Source organism: Talpa occidentalis, unplaced genomic scaffold (assembly GCF_014898055.3).
Source record: "Talpa occidentalis isolate TD23 unplaced genomic scaffold, MPIMG_talOcc4v2.1 talOcc4.13, whole genome shotgun sequence".
NCBI lineage: Eukaryota > Metazoa > Chordata > Mammalia > Eulipotyphla > Talpidae > Talpa > Talpa occidentalis.
The window spans coordinates 67,291,272-67,305,632 of NW_023601322.1; the positions used below are offsets into that span (position 1 = coordinate 67,291,272).

The 14,361-nt window shown below is 45.5% G+C and overlaps 1 protein-coding gene across 1 annotated transcript in view; it reads right to left on the reverse strand.

Annotated features, from left to right (window-relative positions):
* The window catches only part of LOC119243372 (protocadherin alpha-10), a 151,152-nt gene that overhangs the window by 46,330 nt on the left and 90,461 nt on the right, over window positions 1-14,361 (reverse strand). The window contains 2 exon segments of the mRNA XM_054694315.1: window positions 5,558-5,646; window positions 8,420-8,478. Of these exon segments, the coding sequence (XP_054550290.1) occupies window positions 5,558-5,646; window positions 8,420-8,478 (148 nt within the window).

Below are 14,361 nucleotides of genomic sequence, written 5' to 3' on the forward strand. Positions count from 1 at the left end.
CCTCCACACCTCTGGCCTGAACCCCAGTTCTTGTATGTATAAATAAATCTTAAAAAAATTAAAAAATAGACGGTGCAGAGTGTTCTTCCAAGGAGACCAAGGGGCCACTGACGGCTGGAGCCAGCAAGGCTTCATGGCTTCTCCTCAGTGGAATCCTTTTCCTCCCTCCAGGCCAGTCCAGAATGTACCCCATAATCTACATAGAGAACCCCAACATACATGATGAGTTCCACATGCCCAGAAAGTGGCAGCACATCTGACAAGGACGCTTATCCCCAGCTAGAGACTGCTAAGCCCACCTGGGCTGAGATGGAAGGGGAGCATGCAGGTGGCTGGCCCCTCAAAGACACCCCCGATTTGATTGTTCAGCCTAGTAAGGATATCACACCCCTCCAGGGCTGCCATTGCCATGGCAACAGAGGCCGTGCAGGGTGAGCAGGTGAGCGAGCAGCAGGCTTTCTACATTCTCCAACAAGGCCTGTGGCCACACTCACTCATGAAGAGGAAAAATTCACATGGCAGTTCTCCTAAGTGGACCCCAAATACTCAAGGCCTGGAGATCAGGCCCTCCTCAGGGAGTTGATTTTGTCAGAGGTAAGAAATCCCAACTCAAATATGACCACGAATCCCCCTATAAAACCAGGGCACAGAAACTGCATCTGTTTTCCAGAGTGAGGGGGCGTGGTGACCCAGGGCAAAAGAACCCCCTAAGGACACAAAAAGACAGCACTTTAAAAAAAAATCTTCTCTATAATAAAGCCTCCCCACAGAGACTACACAGAACATCTCAGGCCTACATTCTGAAGGTGAGGGATAAATTCATACCTTGAAAAATCATACTAGTTCCCCCTCACTAAACACTATTCTCACGCTCTGCAAGGTGTAGATTGTCTCAATTAATTCTTGCTACAGCCCTGGAGGCAGAAGCTACTGTTATCTCCAGTTTACAGAGAAAGAAACAGGTAGTGTGAAAAGGTAAGCAACATCCCCTGGATGTGGAACTGCAGTGTGGCAGAGCCCGAATTCATGGGAGGGGTGCTCTGCCCCACACCTGAGGTCACAGCCATCAGCGCTGCTGAGCAGCAAGGCCGGGGAAGCAACTGCCTTCCCAATATGGTTTTTGAGCCATCAACAACAGCAGATCTCAGGAATATTTACTCTCCACTCTAGACCAGTTGTTGAACTTTAGGTACAACAGGGACACATGGAGGAGCTTTTTAAAACACAGATCACTGGGCCCCACCTAAGACTTTCTGATTCGACAGGTACAGTTGGTGCTGCTGCTCCAGGAAACTGCACTTTGAGAACCACTGTCTGGCCTCCACAGGAAGCCTCTTGCCCCAAGTCTCACAGCCTTGGTTGCCTCACCTACCTAAATGATCCTTCACCCTTTAGTCCTGGATCCCCTGGGGTCCTGCTTGACAAGTTACAACCTTACCTTTCACAAGGCTGTGCATTTCGGAATCGCCAGAATTCTTTTGTAAACAGTGAGTATCTCTCACTCCAAAAATAACCGGTGTCACCTTAGCTAAGTCCCGACATCCCATGAGGAACCTGGAAAAACCAGTAGGAGACAACACAGTAGCCTGGCACCCTGGAGCCAAGCCAACTCCTTGGAAGGCAGGGCAGTCTCTAGAACCTCTTGGGGTTCCCTCTAGGAACTGGCCCCAGGAGGGCACTTGTTAAATCCTCTCCAGAGCATTCACATAGAGAACGTCAGTGTCACCCACATGAAGGACTGGCCCTTCATGCCCTCCGCCCCCTGCCCCCCAATCAGCAGCTGTGGCTGTGCCACATTCCCTGGTCAGCTCATTTTCCTTTGCTGCTCAGTCTCACCGGAAGCTGCTAAGGCCCCTGTACTTTGGGTTTGCTCTCACAGGGCAGGAGGAAGCTGGACAAAGAGCCCAGCCATCAGGATGAACCGACTCAGTGACTGACTTACTTGTGGTGGTGCTGGAAGCATCCCCTGTAATATGTCATCACTCCCTTCAAAGCATGGCTTCTTATCCTAAGCTTTTGTGAAAATGAATGAAGAGTATAGTGTGAAAGCCGAAGAATTCATCCATGGAGGAAAAACAACTGCAAGGAACACATGTGAAGGAGGCTCCATAGGTCCCTACCTGCCACCTGCGGCCGGCAGCGTTGGTCTGAGAAGGAGCTGGTTGTGGGGAGGGACTCGGGTGTCAAGAGACACAGGAGGAGTGGGCACAGGAGGAGCCTTCTGGAAGCAACTGCACCTCCATCAGGGAGCACTCAGGATGAGAGCATCAGTAAGGCAGACTCTACTTGGGACTGGGTTGCTTGGGATACATTTTCCTTTTCTTCAGGGAGAACTAATAAACCCTCCTGTTCTAAACCTCCAGTGGGCAGCTGAGCTGACTGGACTGTGAAGATGCCAGGCTGATCTGCAAAACCTCCAAAACCCTAAACCTGGGCCTAGAAACGGGAGCCACTGAATTCTGAGCTCCATATTATCAGCAAAGATGTATTACAGATTACACCAAAGTGTCCCACAAACAAGCAAGACTAGATATTATTAATCCTGTATGTCAAGCCAGCATTCAGCTCTTCTTTCTTAGTTCTCATGGCAACTTAACGAGATAGGCCTTATTATCACTGTACCAATTTACAGTTAGCTGTTAAGAAAACATGAATTTATGGGCCTCCCTGGTGGTGCAAAGGGTTAAGCACCACACTATGAAGCAGTCCGCAGCCTCTGCAGCACAGAGTTCGATCCCTGGCCGGCCAGGGAGCAACCCAGATGGCGAAGCAGACTCTCCTGACTTGCCCGCTGCTACCCTCAGCAGTGCATTTCAGTCAGTCTTCCTGTTCTGCTCCCCACTCTGTCTCTGGTGAATCCTGTCACCCCCTGCATCTCTGGCCTGTGCCCCAGCTCTTGTATGCATAAATAATAAATCTTTAAAAGAAAAAAAAAGGAAAACATGAATTTAGAGGCATCCCCGATGGAACAAGGGGTTAAGTTTCAGCACTATGAAACTATCCACAGCCACTTCAGCACTAGTTCCATCCCTGGCTAGGAATCTACCCACATGGCACAGCAGACCTCTCCTGTCTCGCCTGCTGCTCCCCTCAGCAGTGTGTTTCAGTAGATCCACCTGTTCTGCTCCTCACTGTCTCTGGTGAATCCTCTTTCACACACACACCCCCTATCCCAGCCAACACCCCAGCTCTTGTGTGCATAAATAAATAAATTTTTAAAAAAGAAAGAAAACATGAATTTCAACAATTCGCTTGCGCTCACCGGGCAAGTTTGGGATTAGTAACCCACTGAGATCTGACTCCATCCAATCATCATCTTAATCTTTACACCATATTCCCTCCACAAAATGCAGAACACATTTTGAGTCCTAAACCCTAAGATTGCCAAAAGGACAGAGCAGGGGGCAGAGAGGAATTTCTTTAACTTCCTATCACCGGGGTGGAATTATGCTGAAAAGTATGGCGCGGTCACCCCAGGGAACACCTGGCTCAGGCCAAAAGGACTATGAGCCCCAAGTCAGCAGCCAGACACAGTCCTGCACCCGAAGGACCACCCAAGAGAGGAGGGCCCGTGGGGGAGGGGATGACAGGGGCTCTCTCCCCAAGTGCCTCCTACCAGTCATCTGAATCTGATGGAGAGACCTGGGCAGGGGCAGATGACATCACCACAGCCAGTTCTGTCTCACATTTGCCTAAGAACATGCGCCAACCAGCATCAAGGAAAGAAAGAATTATTCAAAGTTAGTTCTTGTTTCACCAGACTGGGCTACAGGGCCTCTATGAGAACAAGAAAATCCCTGAAAGGAAGTCAGGCTCCAGGGCAAGACTTCACGTAGCTGCTTTGAGTGAGTGGTCCTCACCTTTCTAGACGCCCCCCACTACCCCGCAGTCCTTGGCAGTCCAGACCCATCTCCTCCTCCATCACTTCTTCACTCCATCGTTGGCACTGGGGTTGTGGATTTGTCAATGAACTATTTCATGTTCCTCCCCTTGCCATCTGGCAATATTAGCTCTCTAATGAATTGCTTTAATGTGTGCTTTTTCCCCCCAACAACTGTGACTTTTACTTGAATTAAGCAACATTCATAAATAGCAAATGCTGGCTGATTAGAATCAATGAAAGCCCTTAGAGTTGCCAGGAAAACTGGGCCCTTAGCTGCACATGTTGCTAGGACAGCCGAAGCATTTGAAAGGCACCTCATTATTTTTGGAAGGAACTTTTTACACACACACTTATGTCATCTGTTATCTATGTATGTGTGGATCTGAATTTGAATGGATTCTTGCAAACTGGCCATGCTATACACGTAAGTGCTAGATGTGCTTGGACTTGGAGCTAGACACACATGGGTTTGAATTTTTACCCCTGCCATTTATTAGCTCCATGACTTTGGGGATGTTTCTTAACCTCTCTGTCTGCAGTTTCTCATATGTAAAAATAGATAAATCTCTTGCAATATTGTCATGAGGAATAAATGAGGTAACACATGTAATGTACTTGGCACAGTGTCTGGGTATATTACGGCTCAGTAATTATTAACTATCATCACATGATATAGTGGGCTGTGGCAGGCACCAGCTGTAGTCTCTGTGACCCATCTCCCGCTGTTTCTGAAAAATGCCACAGGGATGAGCCTCCAAAGCCGTATCTTCATCACATGACCCTGGGGGCCATGTGATTTCATCATATGAAACTGGGTGCCTCCCTGGTGGCCTACAGGTTAAGTGTCACCGCTACTACCACGACAGTCTGAGTTCGATCCCCAGCGAGGGAGCTGACCCACATGGCGCAGCAGACCTCTCCTGTCTTGCCTGCTGCTCCCCTCAGCAGTGTATTTCAGTCATTTTGCCTATTCCGTTCCCCACTCTGTCTCTGGTGAATCCTCTCATCCCCTGTACCTCTGGCCTACACCCCAGTTCTTCTATGCAAAAACAAATTTTAAAAAAAGAGGAAATTAAAATGAAAACAATTATCCTATGTGTATGCAGCCACTGAGGTTTTGATCCAGCCTGTTAGAGTGTCTTTTCCCAAAGCTTAGATTAGGAATTGGACCCCACCGGTCCCAAGCCAGGAACCATGAGGCAGACGGTTCGGCTAACAGCGAGCCTGCACAGCAGTGAAAGAAATGGCTCTGACTCTGACTTGAAGTAAAAAAGGGCGATTCCGATAACTGGCCACTTCCATGAGAAACCTCTTCGCTTTTTCCTACCAATCTACCTATTACCTGTCTCCCTTATGCTTAGGACGTGAATGGCTCTCGCCATCGTCTTCAACCCAAAGGCCTTTGCTAACAGTGTCATCTCAGCCCACGAGGCCACAGACTAAGCATTTGAAAGGTACCTTGCTACTTGTGACGACAACTTTGCACACACCCATCCATTATCTTTTCAACCCTTGAAGGATGTTAAGTAGGACATCATGTAAGGACGTCAGTGGCGGTCAGAAGAGAAATGAAGAAAAAAAAAAGTGTCTTGTTAATATTACTGGTCTTAGAAAAACAGGCCATCTGATTGCTTTGCAGAACCCGAGCAGGAAGGTAGAAACACTGCTCCTTACCTGGTGTCGCACTGGATACCGTTGGCCACTGCTGATCAGGCCCTCCAGGGCCAGCCCGCAGAATGCCAGCCTCCTCCAGGTGCACGGAGCTGAGAAACACAGGACCCAGGATGCAGTGAGACAGAAATGCCTTCCAGGTTTCCTCCCACCCTCATGCAGTGCTCACGGCTCCGGAGGAAGGGCCGCGGCTTACCCTCCATAGCGCTGGCGCTGCAGACATTTCTGCTGAGCAGTGACCTGGCGTGAACCGCCAAAGCACTGCTGACTTGCTGCCCGCTGCGCCACTCAGACAATAAACATGTTTTATCTCTCTGGCAATTTTGGTTTTCATTAATGTCATCTGGTGCTCACTAAATCTAACGGGAAGCCCATCAGAGGGCTGATGCCATTTTAACATCTTACTGCTGAAGCAGAGGAGCAGAGCTTGTGCTCAAAGGCCCAAGCCTCTCCTGCTGGCTCTCTCATTTCTGGCTTCTGTATAGCAAAGAGGGAAACACACTGGAATTATTTGTGCTAACTGTAGTATTATTCCAGCTTGAATACCCAATTAATTCCTAACTGTATTTTCTGTTTCTCTCTCTATCTTTTACTCATAGGTGGTGCACCAGGCTTTTTCTGGGACGAGGGAGACCTTCTACCCACCCACCCACCAAGCCCATCTCAGAAACGATTATATCAGCATGGCCAGGTAGCCCCTTCTTAGTAAGCAGAGACAGAAAACATGCAATGTTCAGAGTGCAGGCATCACGTTCATTTCTACACAGCTAGTGCACATACATACTAGAGCCTCAAGTATTTGGTGGATGGATGGAGGGAGGAGTAAATGGGGCCCTCAGAGTAAATAAGCATGAGAGCCTTCGCCAAAATGAGGACCCTTTTAAACTAGACATCGGTTCATCTTGCAAATTAACCTACTGAGATAACACACTGCCATCTTGAACTACTGTGGGAAGGCCGTCTCTCACTCTCGACCTTCAAACAACGTCTCTAGAGGAAAATCACACACTATGCTCTGCCCTGTTGCTGTTCTCCCCTCCACCTCAGAATATTCTTTTTTTCCCCCAAATATTAATATCTTCGAGGTGTTCCTGGATCCTACCAGCAAGTGATATGGTTCAGTCTGGATCACTGTGAAAGTGACACTACCTTGGAACCAGTTCAGCTCAAAGCAGAATTTTCTAAGGAAGAGTTCCGTGATGTCCCAGACTGGAAAGGCCAGGAAACCAGGCATGTGTGAGAGAAGGATGTGTGTTTCCTACATGTCCAATGCTTGCATGTCTATGTACTCATTAGATTTTTTTTTAATGGGTAAAAGGGGTGATTTTTTTAGTGTTTTACTTCACTGTAGTTTTTTCAGATGTTTTGACACTTTTCCAGTAAAGCACTAATTCAACTGGGAAGGAAACCTGGTTTGTAAACCAGGTTTATTCCTACCGAGTGGCTCTATGAGCCAGCTCAGATAAGGGTGAAAGCCTACGCTGGTCTCTAACACATATGTAGAATTCCTTCCCACAAAGAGTATTCTGGCCTCCACACGAGTGTTTCAGCCTGAAATTATGATTCAGGTTCCAATATGTCAGCAAGCCAACTACTAATCTTCATTCTTTAAACTATTGCTTCTCTTTCAGAAAGCACACCCGATATAATTTCTGCTCAATTTATAATGTAATGCTTGAGAATATTAATTTATTTTCATCGAATGCATTTTTAATGGGTTAGAACTAATTTTTCATTAACTCAACATGTACTTTGAAAGTATGCTCATTAGAAAGTAATCTGGGTTTAGTGAAGAGCTACTTAACAGTTGCCCAGGTATTTTGTGGGGGTTAAGTTTGGATTTTATTTCTTCTTTAAGATTAAGTCCTTTTGGTGATAATGATCATTAGTTTTCTGGTCCTCCTTATTTCATGTCCAAAGACACTCACAAATAATGAATCTTTTATTTGACCCTATGACATGGATGCTAGATCAGCTCTGGGGCTAATGATAGTTAATCAATTACTGTCAAAGAGACAAAGCAGGGGAAGCAAATTATATTTAATCTGAGTCTTAGAGAAATGCTATTATTTTAGGTTAATTTAAAGTAAGCTAGATTTGGTCTCCAGATATTCAATAAGGGGCCTTAACACAGGGTCATCCTCTGAAGAGCCCAGGCCCTTGATGGCAATAAGATAGCAACAAGATGGAAAAGATCAAGTGATTCTAATGGGGGTGAACATGAACAAGAATAATCACCAATTACTGTGGCTGACGGGCTATAACAGGCAACATGGGACAGGAAGCCAAGGTAGACAGCGTGAGTACAACCACCACTCAACGCAGTCAAGTCCAAAAGCATCAATATTTTTCTTTTAATCTTGGGGGTTACAGTTTTGCTCTTCCATGTGTGCACATGATCCACCCCCCACAAACCATCTGTGCCAATACTCCATCTGGCTCGCCCCCTAATTCTCTTCCTCCTTCTCCCCCCTTCCCTCTGGTAACCATGAAATTCTTTCACTAAATCCAAGATTTATTCATGCTGTATTTTGCTTGTATAAAAAGCATCAGTATTAATTACAGTTTTTAAGAGGACAGAAAATTCAGGTGGAAAGGGGATAAAGGATGCTGGAATTACTTCCTTATAGACATTTGGATAAGAGAGTACAGAGCAGCCTGTCCTAGTGATTTTAGGGGGACTCTAATTTGCAAGTGCTTGATAAGCATTTGGCACTGTCCATTCCCAGTGTTTCAAGGAACAGACACAGACAAAAATAAATGTCCTCCCCTGGCAAAGGAGCTGAAGCTCAGTCTTGACAGTTTGCTCTATTTGAGCCACACAAAGTTCAAGTTGCTTCAGCCTCAAAGAAGAGGGGTACATACCTGTGCATTCCAGCTCTCAGGGAGGCAGAGTAACGCCAGTCAGGGTTGGGCTGTCGAGGCTGCAAAATCACAAAAAAGCCTTTGTTACTATGGCAAAGCAGAGGGCTCCTGGGGAGGATGTTAACTGATTAGTTAATTCTTAAATATTTCCATGCAACTGAAAGAAGTATTGTAGGAGCTGTTTCACGTGGGACCCTAAGATGATGGCATTTACACCCATCCCTCGTTTTACTGCGCTTCACTTTAGTGTACACGTTTTTGCAAACTGCAGGTTCATGGTCCCCTAGCACAGAGCAAGTCTACCAGCCTACCAGCACCACTGTTCCAGCAGCACGTGCTCAACTTCCTGTTTCTGGGTCACATTTAATTGAGGCCTGGATGGTGTATTCAGACACGATGCTGTTGCTCACTTAGCAGACTACAGCACAATGCACACACAACTTGGATGTGCACTAGGAAACCAAAAAATTCACATGACTCTCTACTGTAATATTCACTTCACTTGGGTGATGTGGAACCAAAGCCGCAGTAAGTGCCTGTGTAGCCGCTTTAGTGAGAAGTCAAGGGGCCCATCAGGGTCTTTGCACAGAACGAACAGCAGGGAAAGCCGGTTTAACCATGCTGAGGCCCAGCCCGGGCCCCACAGGCTGTGTTAAGTCTAGCAGCTCTATAGAGGGGACAGGCAGGCAGGTTGGAGACAGAAAAGCTTTTGTTGGGTTTGCCCTCAAGCGCCCCATTGGGGGAACATGCCTGTGTGGAGTCGGAGCCCGCTCCGCTTGGGTGCGCGGCCAGCGCGGGCTGCACTGCGGACACTGCGGTCTGCGGCCGCGCTGGTTCCGGAACCGCAGCAAGCCTGGCTCGACCCGCGCGCGGCTGCACTGGTCACCGCCTCCTCCGCAGGGCAGAGAGGGAAACAAACAAGGCGGGGTTTGATCTTGCGTTGCTGCATAATCCTTTTCACTGACCTGTACTCCTCCCTGCCCCCTCCTCCTGCTCAGCCTCCTCACTCAATTCCTGGTCACTCACGGGCCGGCAGGACCTGCCTCGGGCTGTCCGCAAATGCCACTCCAAAGTAGAGGACAGAGGGAAACATGGGCACCTAAGACGGCTTGGGGAGTTACTTGCTGAAGGGAGGCTACTCAGAAATCAGTGGGGATGAACTCGGTCACCATCACTGTCTTAAATCAGTCAGCAAAAAATTGAGATATGAAAACCTAGGGAGATGGAGGCTGTATTTTATATTTTCCTGCAGATTATAATGATCAGATTTAGTGGCTACAAAGCCACAGCGAAACTAATTAACTGTTTCAGAGAAATGTCAGTTTTCCCCTGTCATCCTCACAGTTCATTCAAGGATGCACAGCATTCATAAACCAGCTTCTTCTCAACAGGGAAGAAGCGACTAGCAGCTCAACTTCCAGACTATGGGATGGCAACACAGAATTCAAGGATTTACCAATGTCAAGGTTCAGAAAACACCCCAGGGTGCTCACCGCCCTCCGTGCCCTGCACTCTGCTGGCATGAACATGCTGGTTCCCTCATTCTTGGTTTTCCACCTCACAAAATGCTATGGAAGCCTCATATAAAGTAGCATCAATGAAACAAAGGGCTCCCATTTTCTGCCAGGGGAACAAAAGAGAAAACTGTTGCAAATTGTAAACCTGAAAATGATTTTTTGTTCATCAATGATGTCACCCTTACCATCCCCGACCATCAGCGGCACTAGTGTCAACTGTGAGAATGTTCCTTCGAGAAAGACTGAGACATCTGTGGAGTAAATGCTGCCAGTTTTTCTGACTGGGTGACATCCATGATGAAAACTGCTGCAGCTTGATCTTTGGAAAGAAATCACCAGCCTCATTTTGCTGAAAAACACAGTTCTGGGACTGACCAGGAAACTCGGCTCATACACAACCTCACCTCCACAACAACACATTTAATTTGCTATGCTGCCATCTTCTACATAAATCCACCAGCAACCAGATACTCCCCAGATTCATTTGCCAGAATAATTATGATGTCTTAATGCAGTAAGACAGGAAAAATGGGAAGAAATGAAAATGTTTTAAGTATCCACACAATAGCAGACAGCAGGATGAGCATTCCACACAGCACTGCGAACACCCCAATATCTGGGCTGCACCACAAACTCTCTGAAAAGGGGTTCTACCTGCTGTGTTGGCCAAACATGCTACTTGTCCCCAGACAGTCACAGCACAGCCAATAGTATCCTCAGAGCCTATAGGGGTTCAGGTATCTGGTGGGTTTTAAAAATATTTTGATTAATAAACTATCATGCTAGGGCATATATAACTGTACTCAAAGTAGAAAAATGAGAAATCTGGAGCTTTAAGAAGATTTAGTGACTTGCCTTATTGGGGAGGCAATAAGTCATATTTAGGGTGCCCTAACATGTTGGCATTGTAAATACATATACATGAAGCAGCTGTTTTTCTCTTCTTACTTCTGAGATTCCCAGATAGTGATTTATTTTTAAAACTGATACAAAGATCAAAGTAATAAAATGTACATAGGTTTCACCCAAACTTAAACCTGGGGGAAAATACCAGCTGAATGGCTCATTGCTGATACACCTCACACAGCAAGACCTGTCCTGGGCTGGGACAAGTTCCCGGAGTGTGACTTAGTTCTCTGCTGCCTGCATGGATATCTCAGGACTCTGCTTAATTTCTAGTGGTGCAAAGCCCCAGTCTGGTGATGTTTCAAAGTTTAGTTCTTTTGAGAACAGTCACTCCAAATGCAGAACTAGGGAGTCCATCTGGGTGAGATGGTATTACTATGAACAATAACCCATTTATGTTTCTATCAAAATCAGAGCAATAATCTGACTTATCTTGTAATGGCATTAATTATTATTTGCACCATAGAATATTTGAGCTACCAAAAGGTGAATCACCTCTTCCAGGACAGATTTAAAATAAAGCAGGTAAAAACACCCTACCTATGTCATTCACAAACTCACAGGATGACTCAGTGAAACCCACTATCTTCTGACCACGGAAATCCACATTGACTGCCAATAAATGGCTCTCTGAAAAACAAGACTACATGTTGCATCTCTCTTTCCTTAATATGTTAGGATGTATCCCCTGCAAATTTTTTATTTTGTGAGCACCAGTAGAAACTATGAAGACAGGAACCCAAGATGTCCCCAAGATCCCCACACTGTCACTTATGTGGCTCACACAATGTCCCAGGCTGTGACTGTGATGGGTCTCTCTCCATGGCTCCCTGTTACTGGCACAGTGGCTTTAAGAAAGGGAGCTCATCTGGGTGGGGTGGACCTAACCACATGAGCCCTTTCAATCAGAAACAGAAAGCAGAGAGATTTGAAGCATGACAGGGATTCCATGGGAGAAGATTCTCATTGTGGAGGAAGGAGGGCATGAGGCAAGGGACCTGGGCACAACCAGTGGGAGAGAGAGTGACCTCCAGCCAACAGTCAGCCAACAGGAATCTCAGTCCTCAAAGAACTGAATTCTGCCAACAACCTGAATGATCTTGAATGTGGCTTCTCCTTCAGAGGCTCCAGAAAGGAACTCAGCCCAGCTGGCATGCTGATTCAGAAAACAGGAAAATCAACCGGGTAAACAGGAGCAGAGGGCTAGCTCAGTTGTAAGGTGTAGGACTCGAGGATAATAAATGAGTGTTTTCTTTAACCACTAATTTGTGGTAGTTTGTTGCAAAGCAATAGGAAATAAATACATAAAGTATTGGTCAATAGACAAAAGGGAATATTATGTTAAAATACTCATATTACATATTCATCTTGCAGTAAGTCACAATGAATAGACAATAAGAGAAAGTTCTGGGTGAAATACCTCTGAAAGCAGTTATTTGCAACACTAATCCATAAAGCAGGAAAATAAACATAACTTTAAAACATACCTAATGGATTCCAGTACAACAGAAAATGCTAGGTTTGCTTAATTCTGGCTGCAGAGCCTGCTAGCACAGCAGTTACTCCCTCACTCACAGTTTCGCTTCCCTGGAGCCCAGAGTTCTGACCCTACAAGACCAGGAAGGAACTGATGTTGCTTATGTGCCAAGGAACCAACATTTCTCTTCATTTTTGCAAAGTCAGATATTTCTTTGCTTTTGTCAAGTTCAAATTCTTGAAAGAACTTGTGTAATTTCTAGGCTAGCATATTTAAAACATTGCTAAGGAATCATCTTGATCTTTGATTTTTGAAAGCATAATTCTAGATTTGATAATGCTCCAAAATATTATATGAAAAAGCTACATTTATACCCAGACTATAACATACACTGTAACACTGAACCAGGTGAAGTCCTACAGAAGTCACATTCAAAGACCCTTGTAAATCCCAATTAAAGTCAAGCCCCTGGGCTTAGTGACAGTGATTTTTCCCTCAAACACTGTCAAACTGACATCATTCTGACTTTTCACTGAGAGCAAAATCTGGTGGTCAACCAAAGCAAGTATCCAGAACTGACTCTGTTATTCTGTCAAGCAGACAACATGCCAATAGACAATTTATAATATGCCAGGCTGTGTCCCTGCAGAGCCTTCTGAGGTAGACCAGATGCCCATGTGATGGCTCACTCCTGGGTCGGGGAAAGGGTAGGCCAATGACATTCAAGCACAATAAATAGATTTCTTCATCAGTCAGAGTATGTGCAAGATAAAGAGACAGAAAAGAATCAGCCCTAATTCATCTGGCTCAGCAGATCTGTAGATGGGAGGAAGGAGGTAATTTGAAGAAATTATTATATTATCAGACCAAAGAAAATAAGTCTTTTCTCAGAACAGCCCTCTAGCCAGTGAGGCATGGTGAAACAAAACAGCCCCACCCACTCAAAAGAAGCATCAGAGAACCAAACACCAGAATGCAAACTCACAAACAATTTCTTCGCCTATTCTGACCATTGTGCAGCTTGAGTAAATTCATCACCATGTCACTTTACATGTAAATTATATCCAGGACATGTCCTGGGAGAACGAAATTAGCTGCCACTGCTTAACTCTTTCAGGTCACTACATCTGGCTTTAGGGTGAATATACACACACCATGGGAGAAATAATTGAAGACTTGGGACTACAAATCACTTTAAAATAAGTAAAAGTGAATACAGGATTTAACTCAATTCTGCTCTGTCATTTTCCACCAGTCATGCTAAATGGCCCCACTGAGGCACATGACTCATTAGTAGCCACACAGTGACTACCAGTAGATTTGGTTCATTTTCTTGGAGAGGAACATCAGGACTTCAGCAATCTCCAAAGAGAAATCCTGCCCTGATGCCAAATAGTTACTTTAAAACCTTCACTGCCCAAAGAGGCTCTTGGTGAAATAAGCTCACTGGGGGTAAAACCACAAAAGATTAGAGACGGGTGTGCCAGAGTGAACTCAGAGAAAGAACAAGATGTTTAACAGGCGCTGCAGGTGAAACAAATAAACAAATAAAAACACATTATTAGCTTGGCTGTAACGTGTTTACTCACTCATCCTCCATTTGCATCTTTCTAAGGAAGAAATTACTTTTACCAAAAGCAGCCTCTTTTCAGCATTAGTGGTAACCTAAATGCCTGCTAGATCCAAAGGAGCATAAACATCAGGATTTCTGCCTAGTCATACTATTCAAAAAGCACAGACACAACTTAAAGTGTCCTAACAGTGTGACTGTGGATGTTACTTAGCCCCTCTGAGTTGGTTTCCTCATACATTAGATGCTGATAAATATTTAATGTCTGACTTCCAGGTAATGAAACTGTGCATACATTGCAAAGCAGAGTATCTTTAGATAGCAGGGTGTCAGTGAGTACAAATTCCCTTACTCATCCTTTCCAACCCCCCTCTACACTGAATGCAGGCACATGGTATTCAGGCACCCCAGATCCTCCTGCCTGCTGCAGTGACAGGTAGGGAAAAGAGAAAACCTGACATGGGAATTGAAC